Raw genomic sequence first — 22,135 nt, forward strand, 5'->3', positions numbered from 1 at the left:
AAGAGAAGGACTGATATGATACCGGATTCCTCTTCTCCGACATGAACAGTGTCATTTGTCAGGCTGGAAAAATACAGTTAAACTATCATTTGTTTTTGTCGTTTGCATTAAATGAAAATTCCCCCCTCCCCCATTTCTCTAAGATCAACAGAGTGATATTATATATTCCTGTAATGCAGTAATACTCTATGTTATGAGTAAAGATCAACAGTGTGATATTATATATCCCTGTAATGCAGTAATGCTCTGTGTTAGGAGTAAATGCGGTCTTGTTGCACTCTTCATACTATTAGGACAAATCTGTGAATCAGTGAATCAGTAGATTGAAGACAGAGGGACTGGTATCCCCCCTGCCGGGATATCAGCGGTGGGATTTGTCTTCCTAGAATACAGTAGATGGGGTGGTTTGTTTATACTTTGTAGTGAAGTGTCTGACAGTGACCAGGCCTACTTTTGGCAGTGTGTTTAGAATGAAGCACACAATCTGTGTCAGGTCCAAACTGTCTCCTTCTCGTATAAATAGGAAATTCCTGCAATTATCACATTTTTTTTAAATCGTTACATTCCCTTCTGGCATATTAAAAGAGGAAGAGATCTGTCTCCCCTTTAAATATAGTAAAGCTCCCATATGTTAGCAGTATATGTGTTTCATGTGGTATTAATTCATTTCCTGTCTGAGCTATATGGTCTGCGTTGTGTTTCATGTGGTATTAATTCATTTTCTGTCAGAGCTATATGGTCTTTGTTGTGTTTTATGGGTGTTAGAAGTGACACCTAACGCGACGCTTCACAATCAGGTTTCAGCTGTTTGTTTTGCAGCAGAGCGAAAGAGCTGAACTTTTACACACACACACACACACACACACACACACACACACACACACACACACACACACACACACACACACACACACACACACACACACACACACACACACACACACACACACACACACACACACACACACACACACACACACACACACACACACACACACACACACACACACACACACACACACACACACACACACACACACCTGGCCAAGTCACGTGGCCCAGCTTCCTCTCAAACAGTCGGAGTTAGAGAATCTCTCTCTTTCAGTCTGTCCTTGGGTCTATTTCAATAAGGTCAATGCAGAATCTACAGTGACTCCAATTTATGGTGTCTCACATTTGACTTACTGTGAATCAAAATATTGGACATGCATTTAAGTGGTAATAAGGAGTACATTGAAATACAATGCCTTTGTTTAGTTTTTTTTGTCACACTCATCAAATACTGTATATTACACTCAAAACAGACTTTCAACCATAGAGAATTGTAAGAGCTGACGCCGGAGAGGAGAAGCAGGGGAACAGACGTAGAAGAAGACAGGAACAGCGTCAGAGCACGGGTAACACGGACATATGACAAACAATGCAGCAGAGGAGGAACAGAGCGGAGGGGAACTGACACATATAGGGGAGGTAATAAACAGGTGACTGACTGAGTCCAGGTGAGTCCAATATCGCTGACGCGCGTGACAAAATGGGAACAGGCTGACAAAGTGGGAGCAGGAGTGACAAAGTGGGAACAGGAGTGACAAAGTGGGAACAGGAGTGACAAAGTGGGAACAGGAGTGACAAAGTGGGAACAGGAGTGGCAAAGTGGGAACAGGAGTGACAAAGTGGGAGCAGGAGTGACAAAGTGGGAACAGGAGTGACAAAGTGGGAACAGGCTTGGGTAGAGAGAGATGGAGGTTGGTTGAGTAACTCCTGTGTAGAGAGAGATGGGGGTTGGTTGAGTAACTCCTGGGTAAAGAGAGATGGGGGTTGGTTGAGTAACTCCTGGGTAGAGAGAGATGGGGGTTGGTTGAGTAACTCCTGGGTAAAGAGAGATGGGGGTTGGTTGAATAACTCCTGGGTAGAGAGAGATGGAGGGTTGGTTGAGTAACTCCTGGGTAGAGAGAGATGGGGGTTGGTTGAGTAACTCCTGGGTAGAGAGAGATGGAGGGTTGGTTGAGTAACTCCTGGGTAGAGAGAGATGGGGGTTGGTTGAGTAACTCCTGGGTAGAGAGAGATGGGGGGTTGGTTGAGTAACTCCTGGGTAAAGAGAGATGGGGGTTGGTTGAATAACTCCTGGGTAGAGAGAGATTGGGGTTGGTTGAGTAACTCCTGGGTAGAGAGAGATGGGGGTTGGTTGAGTAACTCCTGGGTAGAGAGAGATTTGGGTTGGTTGAGTAACTCCTGGGTAGAGAGAGATGGGGGTTGGTTGAGTAACTCCTGGGTAGAGAGAGATGGGGGGTTGGTTGAGTAACTCCTGGGTAAAGAGAGATGGGGGTTGGTTGAGTAACTCCTGGGTAGAGAGAGATGGGGGTTGGTTGAGTAACTCCTGGGTAGAGAGAGATTGGGGTTGGTTGAGTAACTCCTGGGTAGAGAGAGATTTGGGTTGGTTGAGTAACTCCTGGGTAGAGAGAGATGGGGGTTGGTTGAGTAACTCCTGAGTAACTCCTGGGTAGAGAGAGATGGGGGGTTGGTTGAGTAACTCCTGGGTAGAGAGAGATGGGGGTTGGTTGAGTAACTCCTGGGTAGAGAGAGATTGGGGTTGGTTGAGTAACTCCTGGGTAGAGAGAGATTTGGGTTGGTTGAGTAACTCCTGGGTAGAGAGAGATGGGGGTTGGTTGAGTAACTCCTGGGTAGAGAGAGATGGGGGTTGGTTGAGTAACTCCTGGGTAGAGAGAGATGGGGGTTGGTTGAGTAACTCCTGGGTAGAGAGAGATGGGGGGTTGGTTGAGTAACTCCTGGGCAGAGAGAGATGGGGGGTTGGTTGAGTAACTCCTGGGTAAAGAGAGATGAGGGTTGGTTGAGTAACTCCTGGGCAGAGAGAGATGGGGGTTGGTTGAGTAACTCCTGGGTAGAGAGAGATGGGGGGTTGGTTGAGTAACTCCTGGGCAGAGAGAGATGGGGGGTTGGTTGAGTAACTCCTGGGTAGAGAGAGATGGGGGTTGGTTGAGTAACTCCTGGGTAGAGAGAGATGGGGGTTGGTTGAGTAACTCCTGGGTAGAGAGAGATTGGTTGAGTAACTCCTGGGTAGAGAGAGATGGGGGGTTGGTTGAGTAACTCCTGGGTAGAGAGAGATTGGTTGAGTAACTCCTGGGTAGAGAGAGATGGGGGGTTGGTTGAGTAACTCCTGGGTAGAGAGAGATTGGTTGAGTAACTCCTGGGTAGAGAGAGATGGGGGGTTGGTTGAGTAACTCCTGGGTAGAGAGAGATTGGTTGAGTAACTCCTGGGTAGAGAGAGATTGGTTGAGTAACTCCTGGGTAGAGAGAGATTGGTTGAGTAACTCCTGGGTAGAGAGAGATTGGTTGAGTAACTCCTGGGTAGAGAGAGATGACATGCTGTTCTGTGGCAACATGGTTCTCTTGCTCATCTAGAGAAGCAAGCACGGTCTTTGTCCCAAATGGCACCCTCTTATTCCATAGTGCACTACTTGGTCCTAGTCATGCCCATAACCTCTGGGCTGATCCCCTTTCATGGTCTACTGTTATAACACCATGATGTACAGTAGGCCTATATCACACTATTACTTACAATAACACCTAATCTATGAGTTTATCCATGACTTTATCTGATTGGTCAAAAGGAAACCCACATTGACAGTAAGTCTTCATGCAGCATGGGGGGGGCTGGTGCCGGCTTCCAACCTTACCCACTTACCCTTTTGACCCCATAAATCCCCTCACTTCTGCACCCTAACCCTTGACCCCTTGCAACCTTTGCCCACTGCACCTTGAACTCTGTGCCCTCTCCAATAACAGACAGGAAGCCTGCACTGCCTTATCGGAGCCACACCAACACAGACACAATGTTGTTACCTAGCAACATCATATTAACTGTCTTTCCCAACACTACACAGCAATGCTGTTACCTAGCAACATCATATTAACTGTCTTTCCCAACACTACACAGCAATTTTGTTACCTAGCAACATTACATTAACTGTCTTTCCCAACACTACACAGCAATGTTGTTACCTAGCAACATTATATTAACTGTCTTTCCCAACACTACACAGTAATGTTGTTACCTAGCAACATCATATTAACTGTCTTTCCCAACACTACACAGCAATGTTGTTACCTAGCAACATTACATTAACTGTCTTTCCCAACACTACACAGCAATGCTGTTACCTAGTGATGACATATTAACTGTCTTTCCCAACACTACACAGCAATGTTGTTACCTAGCAGCATTACATTAACTGTCTTTCCCAACACTACACAGCAATGTTGTTACCTAGCAACATCATATTAACTGTCTTTCCCAACACTACACAGCAATGTTGTTACCTAGCAACATCATATTAACTGTCTTTCCCAACACTACACAGCAATGCTGTTACCTAGCAACATTACATTAACTGTCTTTCCCAACACTACACAGCAATGTTGTTACCTAGCAACATTATATTAACTGTCTTTCCCAACACTACACAGTAATGTTGTTACCTAGCAACATCATATTAACTGTCTTTCCCAACACTACACAGCAATGTTGTTACCTAGCAACATTACATTCACTTTCTTTCCCAACACTACACAGCAATGCTGTTACCTAGTGATGACATATTAACTGTCTTTCCCAACACTACACAGCAATGTTGTTACCTAGCAGCATTACATTAACTGTCTTTCCCAACACTACACAGCAATGTTGTTACCTAGCAACATCATATTAACTGTCTTTCCCAACACTACACAGCAATGTTGTTACCTAGCAACATTACATTAACTGTCTTTCCCAACACTACACAGCAATGTTGTTACCTAGCAACATTATATTAACTGTCTTTCCCAACACTACACAGTAATGTTGTTACCTAGCAACATCATATTAACTGTCTTTCCCAACACTACACAGCAATGTTGGTACCTAGCAACATTACATTCACTTTATTTCCCAACACTACACAGCAATGCTGTTACCTAGTGATGACATATTAACTGTCTTTCCCAACACTACACAGCAATGTTGTTACCTAGCAGCATTACATTAACTGTCTTTCCCAACACTACACAGCAATGTTGTTACCTAGCAGCATTACATTAACTGTCTTTCCCAACACTACACAGCAATGTTGTTACCTAGCAACATCATATTAACTGTCTTTCCCAACACTACACAGTAATGTTGTTACCTAGCAGCATTACATTAACTGTCTTTCCCAACACTACACAGCAATGTTGTTACCTAGCAACATCATATTAACTGTCTTTCCCAACACTACACAGCAATGTTGTTACCTAGCAGCATTACATTAACTGTCTTTCCCAACACTACACAGCAATGTTGTTACCTAGCAACATTACATTAACTGTCTTTCCCAACACTACACAGCAATGCTGTTACCTAGCAACATTACATTAACTGTCTTTCCCAACACTACACAGCAATGTTGTTACCTAGCAACATTACATTAACTGTCTTTCCCAACACTACACAGCAATGCTGTTACCTAGCAACATTACATTAACTGTCTTTCCCAACACTACACAGCAATGTTGTTACCTAGCGACATTACATTAACTGTCTTTCCCAACACTACACAGCAATGTTGTTACCTAGCGACATTACATTAACTGTCTTTCCCAACACTTCACAGCAATGCTGTTACCTAGCGACGACATATTAACTGTCTTTCCCAACACTACACAGCAATGTTGTTACCTAGTAACATTACATTAACTGTCTTTCCCAACACTACACAGCAATGTTGTTACCTAGCAACATTACATTAACTGTCTTTCCCAACACTACACAGCAATGTTGTTACCTAGCGACATCATATTAACTGTCTTTCTGAGCACTACACAGCAATGTTGTTACATACTTTACACTTCTCGCTCGACACACCTATTTTGTAGTCATTTAGCAGACACCCTTATCGAGATCAACTTACAATCATACATGTTTACCAACATGACAATACTACAATGTCTCCCTGTCCCGTCTCTAGTATACACAGCAATGCTGTGTACAACCTACATTATACTACTGTATGTCTTTAAAAACTTCTTCTGGATCAGTGTCCCGTTCACGGGACGGTAGAGCTAACGTAGGCTGATGTGACTAATTAGCATGAGGTTGTAAGTAACAAGAACATTTCCCAGGACATAGACATATCTGATATTGGCAGAAAGCTTAAATTCTTGTTAATCTAAATGCACTGTCCAATTTACAGTAGCTATTACAGTGAAAGAATACCATGTGATTGTTTGTGGAGAGTGTTACAATTTGGGCTGTCTTGATACAACATTTTGAACAGAAATGCAATTGTTCATTGGATCAGTCTAAAACTTTGCACGTACACCGCTAGTGGCCAGAATCTAAATTGCAGCTGGGCTGGAATAATACATTATGGCCTTTCTCTTGCATTTCAAAGATGATGGTACAATAAAATACAGAAGAACGGTTGGATTTGTCTTTGCATTATCTTTGTGTTATATTATCCAACAACGTCAAAGTGTTTCCTTTCAAATGGTACCAAGAATATGCATATCCTCGCTACACACCTACACTACACTGTCTTTAATACACACCTACATTACTCTACACTGTCTTTAATACACACCTACATTACTCTACTGTCTGTCTTTAATAAACACCTACATTACACTACAGTCTTTAACAAACACCTACATTACTCTACTGTCTGTCTTTAATAAACACCTACATTACACTGTCTTTAATACACACCTACATTACTCTACTGTCTTTAATAAACACCTACATTACTCTACCGTCTGTCTTTAATAAACACCTACATTACTCTACTGTCTTTAATACACACCTAAATTACTCTACTGTCTGTCTTTAATACACACCTACATTACACTACTGTCTTTAATAAACACCTACATTACTCCACTGTCTTTAATACACACCTACATTACACCACTGTCTTTAATACACACCTACATTACACTACACTGTCTTTAATAAACACCTACATTACACTACTGTCTGTCTTTAATACACACCTACATTACACCACTGTCTTTAATACACACCTACATTACACTACTGTCTTTAATAAACACCTACATTACACCACTGTCTTTAATACACACCTACATTACACCACTGTCTTTAATACACACCTACATTACACTACACTGTCTTTAATAAACACCTACATTACTCTACTGTCCGTCTTTAATACACACCTACATTACACTACTGTCTTTAATACACACCTACACTACTCTAATGTCTTTAATAAACACCTACATTACTCTACTGTCTGTCTTAAATACACACCGACATTACACTACTGTCTGTCTTTAATACACACCTACATTACACTACTGTCTGTCTTTAATACACACCTACATTACACCACTGTCTTTAATACACACCTACAATACACTACACTGTCTTTAATAAACACCTACATTACTCTACTGTCTGTCTTTAATAAACACCTACATTACTCTACTGTCTTTAATAAACACCTACATTACTCTACTGTCTGTCTTTAATACAAACCTACATTACACTACTGTCTGTCTTTAATACACACCTACATTACACTACACTGTCTTTAATAAACACCTACATTACTCTACTGTCTTTAATAAACACCTACATTACACTACTGTCTGTCTTTAATACACACCTACATTACACTACACTGTCTTTAATAAACACCTACATTACACTACTGTCTGTCTTTAATACACACCTACATTACACTACACTGTCTTTAATAAACACCTACATTACTCTACTGTCTTTAATAAACACCTACATTACTGTCTGTCTTTAATACACACCTACATTACACTACTATCTGTCTTTAATACACACCTACATTACACTACTGTCTGTCTTTGATACACACCTACATTACACTACACTGTCTTTAATAAACACCTACATTACACTACACTGTCTTTAATAAACACCTACATTACTCTACTGTCTTTACTAAACACCTATATTACTCTACTATCTGTCTTTAATACACACCTACATTACACTACTGTCTGTCTTTGATACACACCTACATTACTCTACTGTCTTTAATAAACACCTACATTACACTACACTGTCTTTAATAAACACCTACATTACTCTACTGTCTTTAATACACACCTACATTACACTACTGTCTTTAATAAACACCTACATTACTCCACTGTCTTTAATACACACCTACATTACACCACTGTCTTTAATACACACCTACAATACACTACACTGTCTTTAATAAACACCTACATTACTCTACTGTCTGTCTTTAATAAACACCTACATTACTCTACTGTCTTTAATAAACACCTACATTACTCTACTGTCTGTCTTTAATAAACACCTACATTACTCCACTGTCTTTAATAAACACCTACATTACACTACACTGTCTTTAATAAACACCTACATTACTCTACTGTCTTTAATAAACACCTACATTATTCTACTGTCTGTCTTTGATAAACACCTACATTACTCTACTGTCTTTAATAAACACCTACATTACACTACACTGTCTTTAATAAACACCTACATTACTCTACTGTCTTTAATAAACACCTACATTACACTACACTGTCTTTAATAAACATCTACATTACTCTACTGTCTTTAATACACACCTACAATACACCACTGTCTTTAATAAACACCTACATTATTCTACTGTCTTTAATAAACACCTACATTACTCTACTGTCTTTAATACACACCTACATTACACTACACTGTCTTTAATAAATACCTACATTACTCTACTGTCTTTACTAAACACCTACATTACTCTACTGTCTGTCTTTAATACACACCTACATTACTCTACTGTCTTTAATAAACACCTACATTACACTACACTGTCTTTAATAAACACCTACATTACTCTACTGTCTTTAATACACACCTACATTACACTACTGTCTTTAATAAACACCTACATTACTCTACTGTCTTTACTAAACACCTACATTACTCTACTGTCTGTCTTTAATACACACCTACATTACTATACTGTCTTTAATAAACACCTACATTACTCTACTGTCTTTAATACACACCTACATTACACTACACTGTCTTTAATAAACACCTACATTACACTACACTGTCTTTAATAAACACCTACATTACTCTACTGTCTTTAATAAACACCTACATTACACTACACTGTCTTTAATAAACACCTACATTACTCTACTGTCTGTCTTTGATAAACACCTACATTACTCTACTGTCTGTCTTTAATAAACACCTACATTACTCTACTGTCTTTAATAAACACCTACATTACTCTACTGTCTGTCTTTAATACAAACCTACATTACACTACTGTCTGTCTTTAATACACACCTACATTACACTACACTGTCTTTAATAAACACCTACATTACTCTACTGTCTTTAATAAACACCTACATTACACTACTGTCTGTCTTTAATACACACCTACATTACACTACACTGTCTTTAATAAACACCTACATTACACTACTGTCTGTCTTTAATACACACCTACATTACACTACACTGTCTTTAATAAACACCTACATTACTCTACTGTCTTTAATAAACACCTACATTACTGTCTGTCTTTAATACACACCTACATTACACTACTATCTGTCTTTAATACACACCTACATTACACTACTGTCTGTCTTTGATACACACCTACAAAACACTACACTGTCTTTAATAAACACCTACATTACACTACACTGTCTTTAATAAACACCTACATTACTCTACTGTCTTTACTAAACACCTATATTACTCTACTGTCTGTCTTTAATAAACACCTACATTACTCTACTGTCTTTAATAAACACCTACATTACACTACACTGTCTTTAATAAACACCTACATTACTCTACTGTCTTTAATACACACCTACATTACACTACTGTCTTTAATAAACACCTACATTACTCCACTGTCTTTAATACACACCTACATTACACCACTGTCTTTAATACACACCTACAATACACTACACTGTCTTTAATAAACACCTACATTACTCTACTGTCTGTCTTTAATAAACACCTACATTACTCTACACTGTCTTTAATAAACACCTACATTACTCTACTGTCTGTCTTTAATAAACACCTACATTACTCCACTGTCTTTAATAAACACCTACATTACTCTACTGTCTTTAATAAACACCTACATTATTCTACTGTCTGTCTTTGATAAACACCTACATTACTCTACTGTCTTTAATAAACACCTACATTACACTACACTGTCTTTAATAAACACCTACATTACTCTACTGTCTTTAATAAACACCTACATTACACTACACTGTCTTTAATAAACATCTACATTACTCTACTGTCTTTAATACACACCTACAATACACCACTGTCTTTAATAAACACCTACATTATTCTACTGTCTTTAATAAACACCTACATTACTCTACTGTCTTTAATACACACCTACATTACACTACACTGTCTTTAATAAACACCTACATTACTCTACTGTCTTTACTAAACACCTACATTACTCTACTGTCTGTCTTTAATACACACCTACATTACTCTACTGTCTTTAATAAACACCTACATTACACTACACTGTCTTTAATAAACAGCCACATTACTCTACTGTCTTTAATACACACCTACATTACACTACTGTCTTTAATAAACACCTACATTACTCTACTGTCTTTACTAAACACCTACATTACTCTACTGTCTGTCTTTAATACACACCTACATTACTATACTGTCTTTAATAAACACCTACATTACTCTACTGTCTTTAATACACACCTACATTACACTACACTGTCTTTAATAAACACCTACATTACACTACACTGTCTTTAATAAACACCTACATTACTCTACTGTCTTTAATAAACACCTACATTACACTACACTGTCTTTAATAAACACCTACATTACTCTACTGTCTGTCTTTGATAAACACCTACATTACTCTACTGTCTTTAATAAACACCTACATTACACTACACTGTCTTTAATAAACACCTACATTACTCTACTGTCTTTAATACACACCTACATTACACTACTGTATTTAATAAACACCTACATTACTCCACTGTCTTTAATACACACCTACATTACACCACTGTCTTTAATACACACCTACAATACACTACACTGTCTTTAATAAACACCTACATTACTCTACTGTCTGTCTTTAATAAACACCTACATTACTCTACTGTCTGTCTTTAATACACACCTACATTACACTACACTGTCTTTAATAAACACCTCCATTACTCTACTGTCTGTCTTTGATAAACACCTACATTACTCTACTGTCTTTAATAAACACCTACATTACACTACACTGTCTTGAATAAACACCTACATTACTCTACTGTCTTTAATAAACACCTACATTATTCTACTGTCTGTCTTTGATAAACACCTACATTACTCTACTGTCTTTAATAAACACCTACATTACACTACACTGTCTTTAATAAACACCTACATTACTCTACTGTCTTTAATAAACACCTACATTACACTACACTGTCTTTAATAAACACCTACATTACTCTACTGTCTTTAATACACACCTACAATACACTACTGTCTTTAATAAACACCTACATTACTCTACTGTCTTTAATAAACACCTACATTACTCTACTGGCTTTAATACACACCTACATTACACTACACTGTCTTTAATAAACACCTACATTACTCTACTGTCTGTCTTTAATACACACCTACATTACACTACACTGTCTTTAATAAACACCTACATTACTCTACTGTCTGTCTTTAATACACACCTGCATTACTCTACTGTCTTTAATAAACACATACATTACACTAGTGTCTTTAATAAACACCTACAATACACTACTGTCTTTAATAAACACCTACATTACTCTACTGTCTTTAATACACACCTACATTACACTACTGTCTTTAATAAACACCTACATTACACTACTGTCTTTAATAAACACCTACATTACTCTACTGTCTTTAATACACACCTACATTATTCTACTGTCTTTAATACACACCTACATTATTCTACTCTGTCTTTAATAAACACCTACATTACTCTACTGTCTTTAATAAACACCTACATTACTCTACTGTCTTTAATAAACACCTACATTACACTACTGTCTTTAATAAACACCTACATTACTCTACTGTCTGTCTTTAATACACACCTACATTACACTACACTGTCTTTAATAAACACCTACATTACACTACTGTCTTTAATAAACACCTACATTACACTACTGTCTTTAATAAACACCTACATTACTCTACTGTCTTTAATAAACACCTACATTACTCTACTGTCTTTAATACACACCTACATTACACTACTGTCTTTAATAAACACCTACATTACACTACTGTCTTTAATAAACACCTACATTACTCTACTGTCTTTAATACACACCTACATTATTCTACTGTCTTTAATACACACCTACATTATTCTACTCTGTCTTTAATAAACACCTACATTACTCTACTGTCTTTAATAAACACCTACATTACTCTACTGTCTTTAATAAACACCTACATTACACTACTGTCTTTAATAAACACCTACATTACTCTACTGTCTGTCTTTAATACACACCTACATTACACTACACTGTCTTTAATAAACACCTACATTACACTACTGTCTTTAATAAACACCTACATTACACTACTGTCTGTCTTTAATACACACCTACATTACACTACACTGTCTTTAATAAACACCTACATTACTCTACTGTCTTTAATAAACACCTACATTACTGTCTGTCTTTAATACACACCTACATTACACTACTATCTGTCTTTAATACACACCTACATTACACTACTGTCTGTCTTTGATACACACCTACATTACACTACACTGTCTTTAATAAACACCTACATTACACTACACTGTCTTTAATAAACACCTACATTACTCTACTGTCTTTACTAAACACCTATATTACTCTACTATCTGTCTTTAATACACACCTACATTACACTACTGTCTGTCTTTGATACACACCTACATTACTCTACTGTCTTTAATAAACACCTACATTACACTACACTGTCTTTAATAAACACCTACATTACTCTACTGTCTTTAATACACACCTACATTACACTACTGTCTTTAATAAACACCTACATTACTCCACTGTCTTTAATACACACCTACATTACACCACTGTCTTTAATACACACCTACAATACACTACACTGTCTTTAATAAACACCTACATTACTCTACTGTCTGTCTTTAATAAACACCTACATTACTCTACTGTCTTTAATAAACACCTACATTACTCTACTGTCTGTCTTTAATAAACACCTACATTACTCCACTGTCTTTAATAAACACCTACATTACACTACACTGTCTTTAATAAACACCTACATTACTCTACTGTCTTTAATAAACACCTACATTATTCTACTGTCTGTCTTTGATAAACACCTACATTACTCTACTGTCTTTAATAAACACCTACATTACACTACACTGTCTTTAATAAACACCTACATTACTCTACTGTCTTTAATAAACACCTACATTACACTACACTGTCTTTAATAAACATCTACATTACTCTACTGTCTTTAATACACACCTACAATACACCACTGTCTTTAATAAACACCTACATTATTCTACTGTCTTTAATAAACACCTACATTACTCTACTGTCTTTAATACACACCTACATTACACTACACTGTCTTTAATAAATACCTACATTACTCTACTGTCTTTACTAAACACCTACATTACTCTACTGTCTGTCTTTAATACACACCTACATTACTCTACTGTCTTTAATAAACACCTACATTACACTACACTGTCTTTAATAAACACCTATATTACTCTACTGTCTTTAATACACACCTACATTACACTACTGTCTTTAATAAACACCTACATTACTCTACTGTCTTTACTAAACACCTACATTACTCTACTGTCTGTCTTTAATACACACCTACATTACTATACTGTCTTTAATAAACACCTACATTACTCTACTGTCTTTAATACACACCTACATTACACTACACTGTCTTTAATAAACACCTACATTACACTACACTGTCTTTAATAAACACCTACATTACTCTACTGTCTTTAATAAACACCTACATTACACTACACTGTCTTTAATAAACACCTACATTACTCTACTGTCTGTCTTTGATAAACACCTACATTACTCTACTGTCTGTCTTTAATAAACACCTACATTACTCTACTGTCTTTAATAAACACCTACATTACTCTACTGTCTGTCTTTAATACAAACCTACATTACACTACTGTCTGTCTTTAATACACACCTACATTACACTACACTGTCTTTAATAAACACCTACATTACTCTACTGTCTTTAATAAACACCTACATTACACTACTGTCTGTCTTTAATACACACCTACATTACACTACACTGTCTTTAATAAACACCTACATTACTCTACTGTCTTTAATAAACACCTACATTACTGTCTGTCTTTAATACACACCTACATTACACTACTATCTGTCTTTAATACACACCTACATTACACTACTGTCTGTCTTTGATACACACCTACAAAACACTACACTGTCTTTAATAAACACCTACATTACACTACACTGTCTTTAATAAACACCTACATTACTCTACTGTCTTTACTAAACACCTATATTACTCTACTGTCTGTCTTTAATACACACCTACATTACTCTACTGTCTTTAATAAACACCTACATTACACTACACTGTCTTTAATAAACACCTACATTACTCTACTGTCTTTAATACACACCTACATTACACTACTGTCTTTAATAAACACCTACATTACTCCACTGTCTTTAATACACACCTACATTACACCACTGTCTTTAATACACACCTACAATACACTACACTGTCTTTAATAAACACCTACATTACTCTACTGTCTGTCTTTAATAAACACCTACATTACTCTACACTGTCTTTAATAAACACCTACATTACTCTACTGTCTGTCTTTAATAAACACCTACATTACTCCACTGTCTTTAATAAACACCTACATTACTCTACTGTCTTTAATAAACACCTACATTATTCTACTGTCTGTCTTTGATAAACACCTACATTACTCTACTGTCTTTAATAAACACCTACATTACACTACACTGTCTTTAATAAACACCTACATTACTCTACTGTCTTTAATAAACACCTACATTACACTACACTGTCTTTAATAAACATTTACATTACTCTACTGTCTTTAATACACACCTACAATACACCACTGTCTTTAATAAACACCTACATTATTCTACTGTCTTTAATAAACACCTACATTACTCTACTGTCTTTAATACACACCTACATTACACTACACTGTCTTTAATAAACACCTACATTACTCTACTGTCTTTACTAAACACCTACATTACTCTACTGTCTGTCTTTAATACACACCTACATTACTCTACTGTCTTTAATAAACACCTACATTACACTACACTGTCTTTAATAAACAGCCACATTACTCTACTGTCTTTAATACACACCTACATTACACTACTGTCTTTAATAAACACCTACATTACTCTACTGTCTTTACTAAACACCTACATTACTCTACTGTCTGTCTTTAATACACACCTACATTACTATACTGTCTTTAATAAACACCTACATTACTCTACTGTCTTTAATACACACCTACATTACACTACACTGTCTTTAATAAACACCTACATTACACTACACTGTCTTTAATAAACACCTACATTACTCTACTGTCTTTAATAAACACCTACATTACACTACACTGTCTTTAATAAACACCTACATTACTCTACTGTCTGTCTTTGATAAACACCTACATTACTCTACTGTCTTTAATAAACACCTACATTACACTACACTGTCTTTAATAAACACCTACATTACTCTACTGTCTTTAATACACACCTACATTACACTACTGTATTTAATAAACACCTACATTACTCCACTGTCTTTAATACACACCTACATTACACCACTGTCTTTAATACACACCTACAATACACTACACTGTCTTTAATAAACACCTACATTACTCTACTGTCTGTCTTTAATAAACACCTACATTACTCTACTGTCTGTCTTTAATACACACCTACATTACACTACACTGTCTTTAATAAACACCTCCATTACTCTACTGTCTGTCTTTGATAAACACCTACATTACTCTACTGTCTTTAATAAACACCTACATTACACTACACTGTCTTGAATAAACACCTACATTACTCTACTGTCTTTAATAAACACCTACATTATTCTACTGTCTGTCTTTGATAAACACCTACATTACTCTACTGTCTTTAATAAACACCTACATTACACTACACTGTCTTTAATAAACACCTACATTACTCTACTGTCTTTAATAAACACCTACATTACACTACACTGTCTTTAATAAACACCTACATTACTCTACTGTCTTTAATACACACCTACAATACACTACTGTCTTTAATAAACACCTACATTACTCTACTGTCTTTAATAAACACCTACATTACTCTACTGGCTTTAATACACACCTACATTACACTACACTGTCTTTAATAAACACCTACATTACTCTACTGTCTGTCTTTAATACACACCTACATTACACTACACTGTCTTTAATAAACACCTACATTACTCTACTGTCTGTCTTTAATACACACCTGCATTACTCTACTGTCTTTAATAAACACATACATTACACTAGTGTCTTTAATAAACACCTACAATACACTACTGTCTTTAATAAACACCTACATTACTCTACTGTCTTTAATACACACCTACATTACACTACTGTCTTTAATAAACACCTACATTACACTACTGTCTTTAATAAACACCTACATTACTCTACTGTCTTTAATACACACCTACATTATTCTACTGTCTTTAATACACACCTACATTATTCTACTCTGTCTTTAATAAACACCTACATTACTCTACTGTCTTTAATAAACACCTACATTACTCTACTGTCTTTAATAAACACCTACATTACACTACTGTCTTTAATAAACACCTACATTACTCTACTGTCTGTCTTTAATACACACCTACATTACACTACACTGTCTTTAATAAACACCTACATTACACTACTGTCTTTAATAAACACCTACATTACACTACTGTCTTTAATAAACACCTACATTACTCTACTGTCTTTAATAAACACCTACATTACTCTACTGTCTTTAATACACACCTACATTACACTACTGTCTTTAATAAACACCTACATTACACTACTGTCTTTAATAAACACCTACATTACTCTACTGTCTTTAATACACACCTACATTATTCTACTGTCTTTAATACACACCTACATTATTCTACTCTGTCTTTAATAAACACCTACATTACTCTACTGTCTTTAATAAACACCTACATTACTCTACTGTCTTTAATAAACACCTACATTACACTACTGTCTTTAATAAACACCTACATTACTCTACTGTCTGTCTTTAATACACACCTACATTACACTACACTGTCTTTAATAAACACCTACATTACACTACTGTCTTTAATAAACACCTACATTACACTACTGTCTTTAATAAACACCTACATTACTCTACTGTCTTTAATAAACACCTACATTACTCTACTGTCTTTAATACACACCTACATTACTCTACTGTCTTTAATAAACACCTACATTACTCTACTGTCTTTAATAAACACCTACATTACCCTACTGTCTTTAATAAACACCTACATTACCCTACTGTCTTTAATAAACACCTACATCACTCTACTGTCTGTCTTTAATACACACCTACATTACTCTACTGTCTTTAATACACACCTACATTACTCTACTGTCTGTCTTTAATACACACCTACATTACTCTACTGTCTTTAATAAACACCTACATTACTCTACTGTCTTTAATAAACACCTACATTACTCTACTGTCTTTAATACACACCTACATTACTCTACTGTCTGTCTTTAATACACACCTACATTACTCTACTGTCTTTAATAAACACCTACATTACTCTACTGTCTTTAATACACACCGACATTATTCTACTCTTTCTCTCCTCTCTTGACTGTTAACCAATACTCAGTTTGAAATCTACTATCTCTAATCTGCAATGTTGTTTAGCTAAATGATATCATTACACTACTCTGTCTCCCATCTCTACCGTCTCTCTACACTGAAATATCTACCTACTCTACTCTGTCTCTCTAAACTGCAATGTTGTTTAGCTAAATGATATCATTACACTTCTCTGTCTCCCATCTCTACCGTCTCTCTACACTGAAATATCTACCTACTCTACTCTGTCTCTCTAAACTGCAATGTTGTTTAGCTAAATGATATCATTACACTACTCTGTCTCCCATCTCTACCGTCTCTCTAAACTGAAATATCTACCTACTCTACTCTGTCTCTCTAAACTGCAATGTTGTTTAACTACATGACACAGTTCTGTCCACAGAACAGGAAAAACTACAAGGTGTTCTCTCACAGTCAGTCACTAGTCTATAGCTGTTGAACTAGATGTTTTGGATAATTAGCTGCACAGTGATTGTCTGTATGCTATATGCTTGGTTTAAAGTGACTGACTGTATTATATTGACGTCTTATTTTGGTTATAAAAGAAGAATGTATTTTGAAAACCTCCTTTTTATAAACCCATTATCCATTGTGTGTGAAGATAAATCTACAACAACAACAAAAAAATCTCCAGCTATAGTCTACTGTTGCTTAGCGATGTTACATTTCCGGAAGTGAGACAATTCTATCTTGGTGTTAAACACAAAACAGTTTCCGTTTTTAGTTTTGTAACAATAACTTTCACATGAATATTAAACTTTTGCATTTTTTTTTCAATTGTTTTTTTTATTTCCGGCATGCGGTGATTAGTGACATAAAACAACCGATTCCTGTGTCAGTGCATTGTCTTGTACGGGACGATATACAACAAAGTGCCTACTATGAGTTTAGGATTTAAAAATCTCTTCAGGCACACACAGTATACTGTATACTCACAAAACACTTCTTAGACCCACCTGTTTTCAGATACATACACGATACAAAATATCAAAACTAACATCACTGAGATACACAAAGCAATCCGTAGCCTGATATTTCTCAAGTTTAATGAAATCGAGGTCATGGTAGTAAAGTTATCGCTGCCATGAAAACAGATTCATTGGTAGCTACATGTTACACTCTGTTAGCGGTCCTGTTCTCTCTCTCTCTCTCTTTCTCTCTCGTTCTCTCGCTCTCACTCTCTCTCTCTCTCTCTCTCTCTCTCTCTCTCTCTCTCTCTCTCTCTCTCTCTCTCGTTCTCTCTCTCGCTCTCTCTCGTTCTCTCTCTCTCTCTCTCTCTCTCTCTCGTTCTCTCGTTCTCTCGTTCTCTCTCTCTCTCTCACACTCTCTCTCTCTCTCTCTCTCTCTCTCTCACTCTCTCTCTCTCTCTCTCTCGTTCTCTCGTTCTCTCTCTCTCTCGCTCTCTCTCTCTCTCTCTCTCGTTCTCTCTCTCACTCTCTCTCTCTCTCTCTCTCTCTCTCTCACTCTCTCTCTCTCTCTCTCTCTCTCGTTCTCTCGTTCTCTCTCTCTCACACTCTCTCTCTCTCTCTCTCGTTCTCTCGTTCTCTCTCTCTCTCGTTCTCTCTCTCTCACACTCTCTCTCTCTCTCGTTCTCTCTCTCTCTCACTCTCTCTCTCTCCTGTGATCACAATCCATTCCAATTCATATTTTTCAGAAGTTTAATAACTTCTGTCTGGCACAATTGTTGTGCAAAAACAGTTCTAATTCCACAAGGGGATGTTAGTTAGTTATATTAAATTAACATATTAACTAACAGGGGATCAAATAAGACAACCTGTATACTGTAGACTGTCTGGTACATATAGCATGGACAGTCACAGGGGCTTGGTCCATGTTGCAGCCCTGAGATAAACACTGAAATCCTATACGTATGTCCTCTTTCCTTGCTGGTGCCTCAGCCCTCTTCCTCCAAGCCCCTTCCAATGTCTCCAAAGTCTCCCAGAGGCTTGCTGATAATCCATTGTGTTTGATGTTAATCCATTGCGTGTGTAATGTATGTATGTGTATTTGCATGTATCAATTAAATTCACAAGTCTTAAGTCCAGAACTACAGATAGATAGAACCATTTAGAGACCCTGTGTGCTGCTGCTAGCAACCAGCCAGCCAGTCTCCACATCCCTATTGTCTGTTGGAGCCAGACAGACAGACAACCAGCCAGCCAACCGGCCATCCAGTCAGCCAGTAAGCCTGCCATTCAGCCAGCCAGTCAGTTAACCAGTCAACCAGCCAGCCAGTCAGTTAACCAGTCAACCAGCCATCCAGCGAGCCAGTAAGCCTGCCATTCAGCAAGCCAGTCAGTTAACCAGTCAACCAGCCATCCAGCCAGCCAGTAAGCCTGCCATTCAGCAAGCCAGTCAGTTAACCAGTCAACCAGCCATCCAGTCAGCCTGCCATTCAGCCAGCCAGTCAGTTAACCAGTCAACCAGCCATCCAGTCAGCCAGTAAGCCTGCCATACAGCCAGCCAGTCAGTTAACCAGTCAACCAGCCATCCAGTCAGCCAGTAAGCCTGCCATACAGCCAGCCAGTCAGTTAACCAGTCAACCAGCCAGCCAGTCAGTTAACCAGTCAACCAGCCAGCCAGTCAGTTAACCAGTCAACCAGCCATCCAGTCAGTCAGTAAGCCTGCCATACAGCCAGCCAGTCAGCTAACCAGTCAACCAGCCAGTCAGCTAACCAGTCAACCAGCCAGCCAGTCAGTTAACCAGTCAACCAGCCAGCCAGTCAGTCCCTCCACACCCCCCAGTGTCACACAGAAGACTCGGTGTTGCTAAACACCTTGTCTTTCAGTGTCCTCAGGCTGCAGTGGAAGTTGGCGCTGGTCTCACTCTGCAGTGCCTCAGAGAACTTAATGTCGTACGCCTGGCTGATCGTGGACTTCCTCTTGATAGAGTTCTGGATGGTCTCCGAGGTAAAGTAGTAGATGATCGGGTCAAAACAGCAGTTGGACACAGCAATACAGAGAGCGATAGGATAGATAGTTCGGACTACGGTCTCTGAAGCGCAGCCCTTCAGCGTCCCAGTTCGAACCAGGGCATAGAAGACTAGGTTGACGTTATAAGGGATGAAACAGAAGCAGAAGATGAAGAGATGAACCACGATCATTCGAAGGATCTTGGTTTTGTTGAGTTTCCCCCCGCGGCTGATGGTCTGGGGTCTCCTCAGGGTCTGGAGAACCATGACGGAACATACCACGTTGAGGAGCAAGGGGATCAGGAAACCCACCGTCTCGATGAAGATTACCACCTTGGAGAGGTGGGACTTCCACTGCTTGGATGAGAAGTTCTCGAAACAGAACCGTGCGGTGGAGTGGTTGTGGTGTGGCGATGTGGTCTCCAGTTTAAACCCCGTCGGTAGACTCCCTGCCAACACCAGAACCCAGACCGCCACGCACACCATCTTAGCGTTCCTCTTTGTTCTCAACGCCCGTGACCTGAGCGGGTGAACGATGGCCAGGAACCGATCCACACTAATACAAGTGAGGAATAGAATACTCCCGTACATGTTGGTATAAAATAATGAGACGGAGAGCTTGCAGAGTATCCCGCCGAACGGCCAGTCCTGGTTAAGGAAGTAGAAGACCCTGAGAGGCAGTGTGAAGACGAAGAGAAGGTCTGACACCACTAGGTTGATCATGTAGGTCGTCGTCTCGTTCCTCAACTTGAGAGTACAGGTGAATATATACATGGCCGCCATGTTAGTGATCAACCCCACAATGAACACCAGGCTGAAGACGGTGCTGTAGAGAGGATACTTAAAGCCATCATTCTTGGTGCAGTTGGAACTGTCTGAGGAGACGGAGGAGTTGAGTTGGTGCAGCAAAGGAGTGATGCTTGATCTGATAATCCCACCGAGACCGTATTTCATCAGGGTGAAGTTGTCTGTCGACATGGCCAGTGGGATCAGGTTGGTATTGTTCATGTTGTTGAGGAAGCAAGGGAACACTGAGG

The 22,135-nt window shown here is 37.9% G+C and overlaps 1 protein-coding gene across 1 annotated transcript in view; it reads right to left on the reverse strand.

Moving 5' to 3' along the window:
* Positions 1–18,944: 18,944 nt before the first annotated feature.
* The window catches only part of LOC139385874 (lysophosphatidic acid receptor 6a), a 3,992-nt gene continuing 801 nt past the window's right edge, over positions 18,945–22,135 (reverse strand). Inside the window, exons 1-2 of the mRNA XM_071131157.1 lie at positions 19,621–22,135; positions 18,945–19,527 (exon numbers count right to left, since the gene is read on the reverse strand). The exon at positions 19,621–22,135 is cut by the window's right edge and continues 801 nt beyond it. Coding sequence (XP_070987258.1) covers positions 20,934–22,106 — 1,173 coding nt within the window. The 5' untranslated portion in view covers positions 22,107–22,135 and the 3' untranslated portion in view covers positions 18,945–19,527; positions 19,621–20,933. The remainder of the gene's footprint in view (positions 19,528–19,620) is intronic.

This window comes from Oncorhynchus clarkii, chromosome 27, assembly GCF_045791955.1.
Source record: "Oncorhynchus clarkii lewisi isolate Uvic-CL-2024 chromosome 27, UVic_Ocla_1.0, whole genome shotgun sequence".
Classification (NCBI taxonomy): Eukaryota; Metazoa; Chordata; class Actinopteri; order Salmoniformes; family Salmonidae; genus Oncorhynchus; species Oncorhynchus clarkii.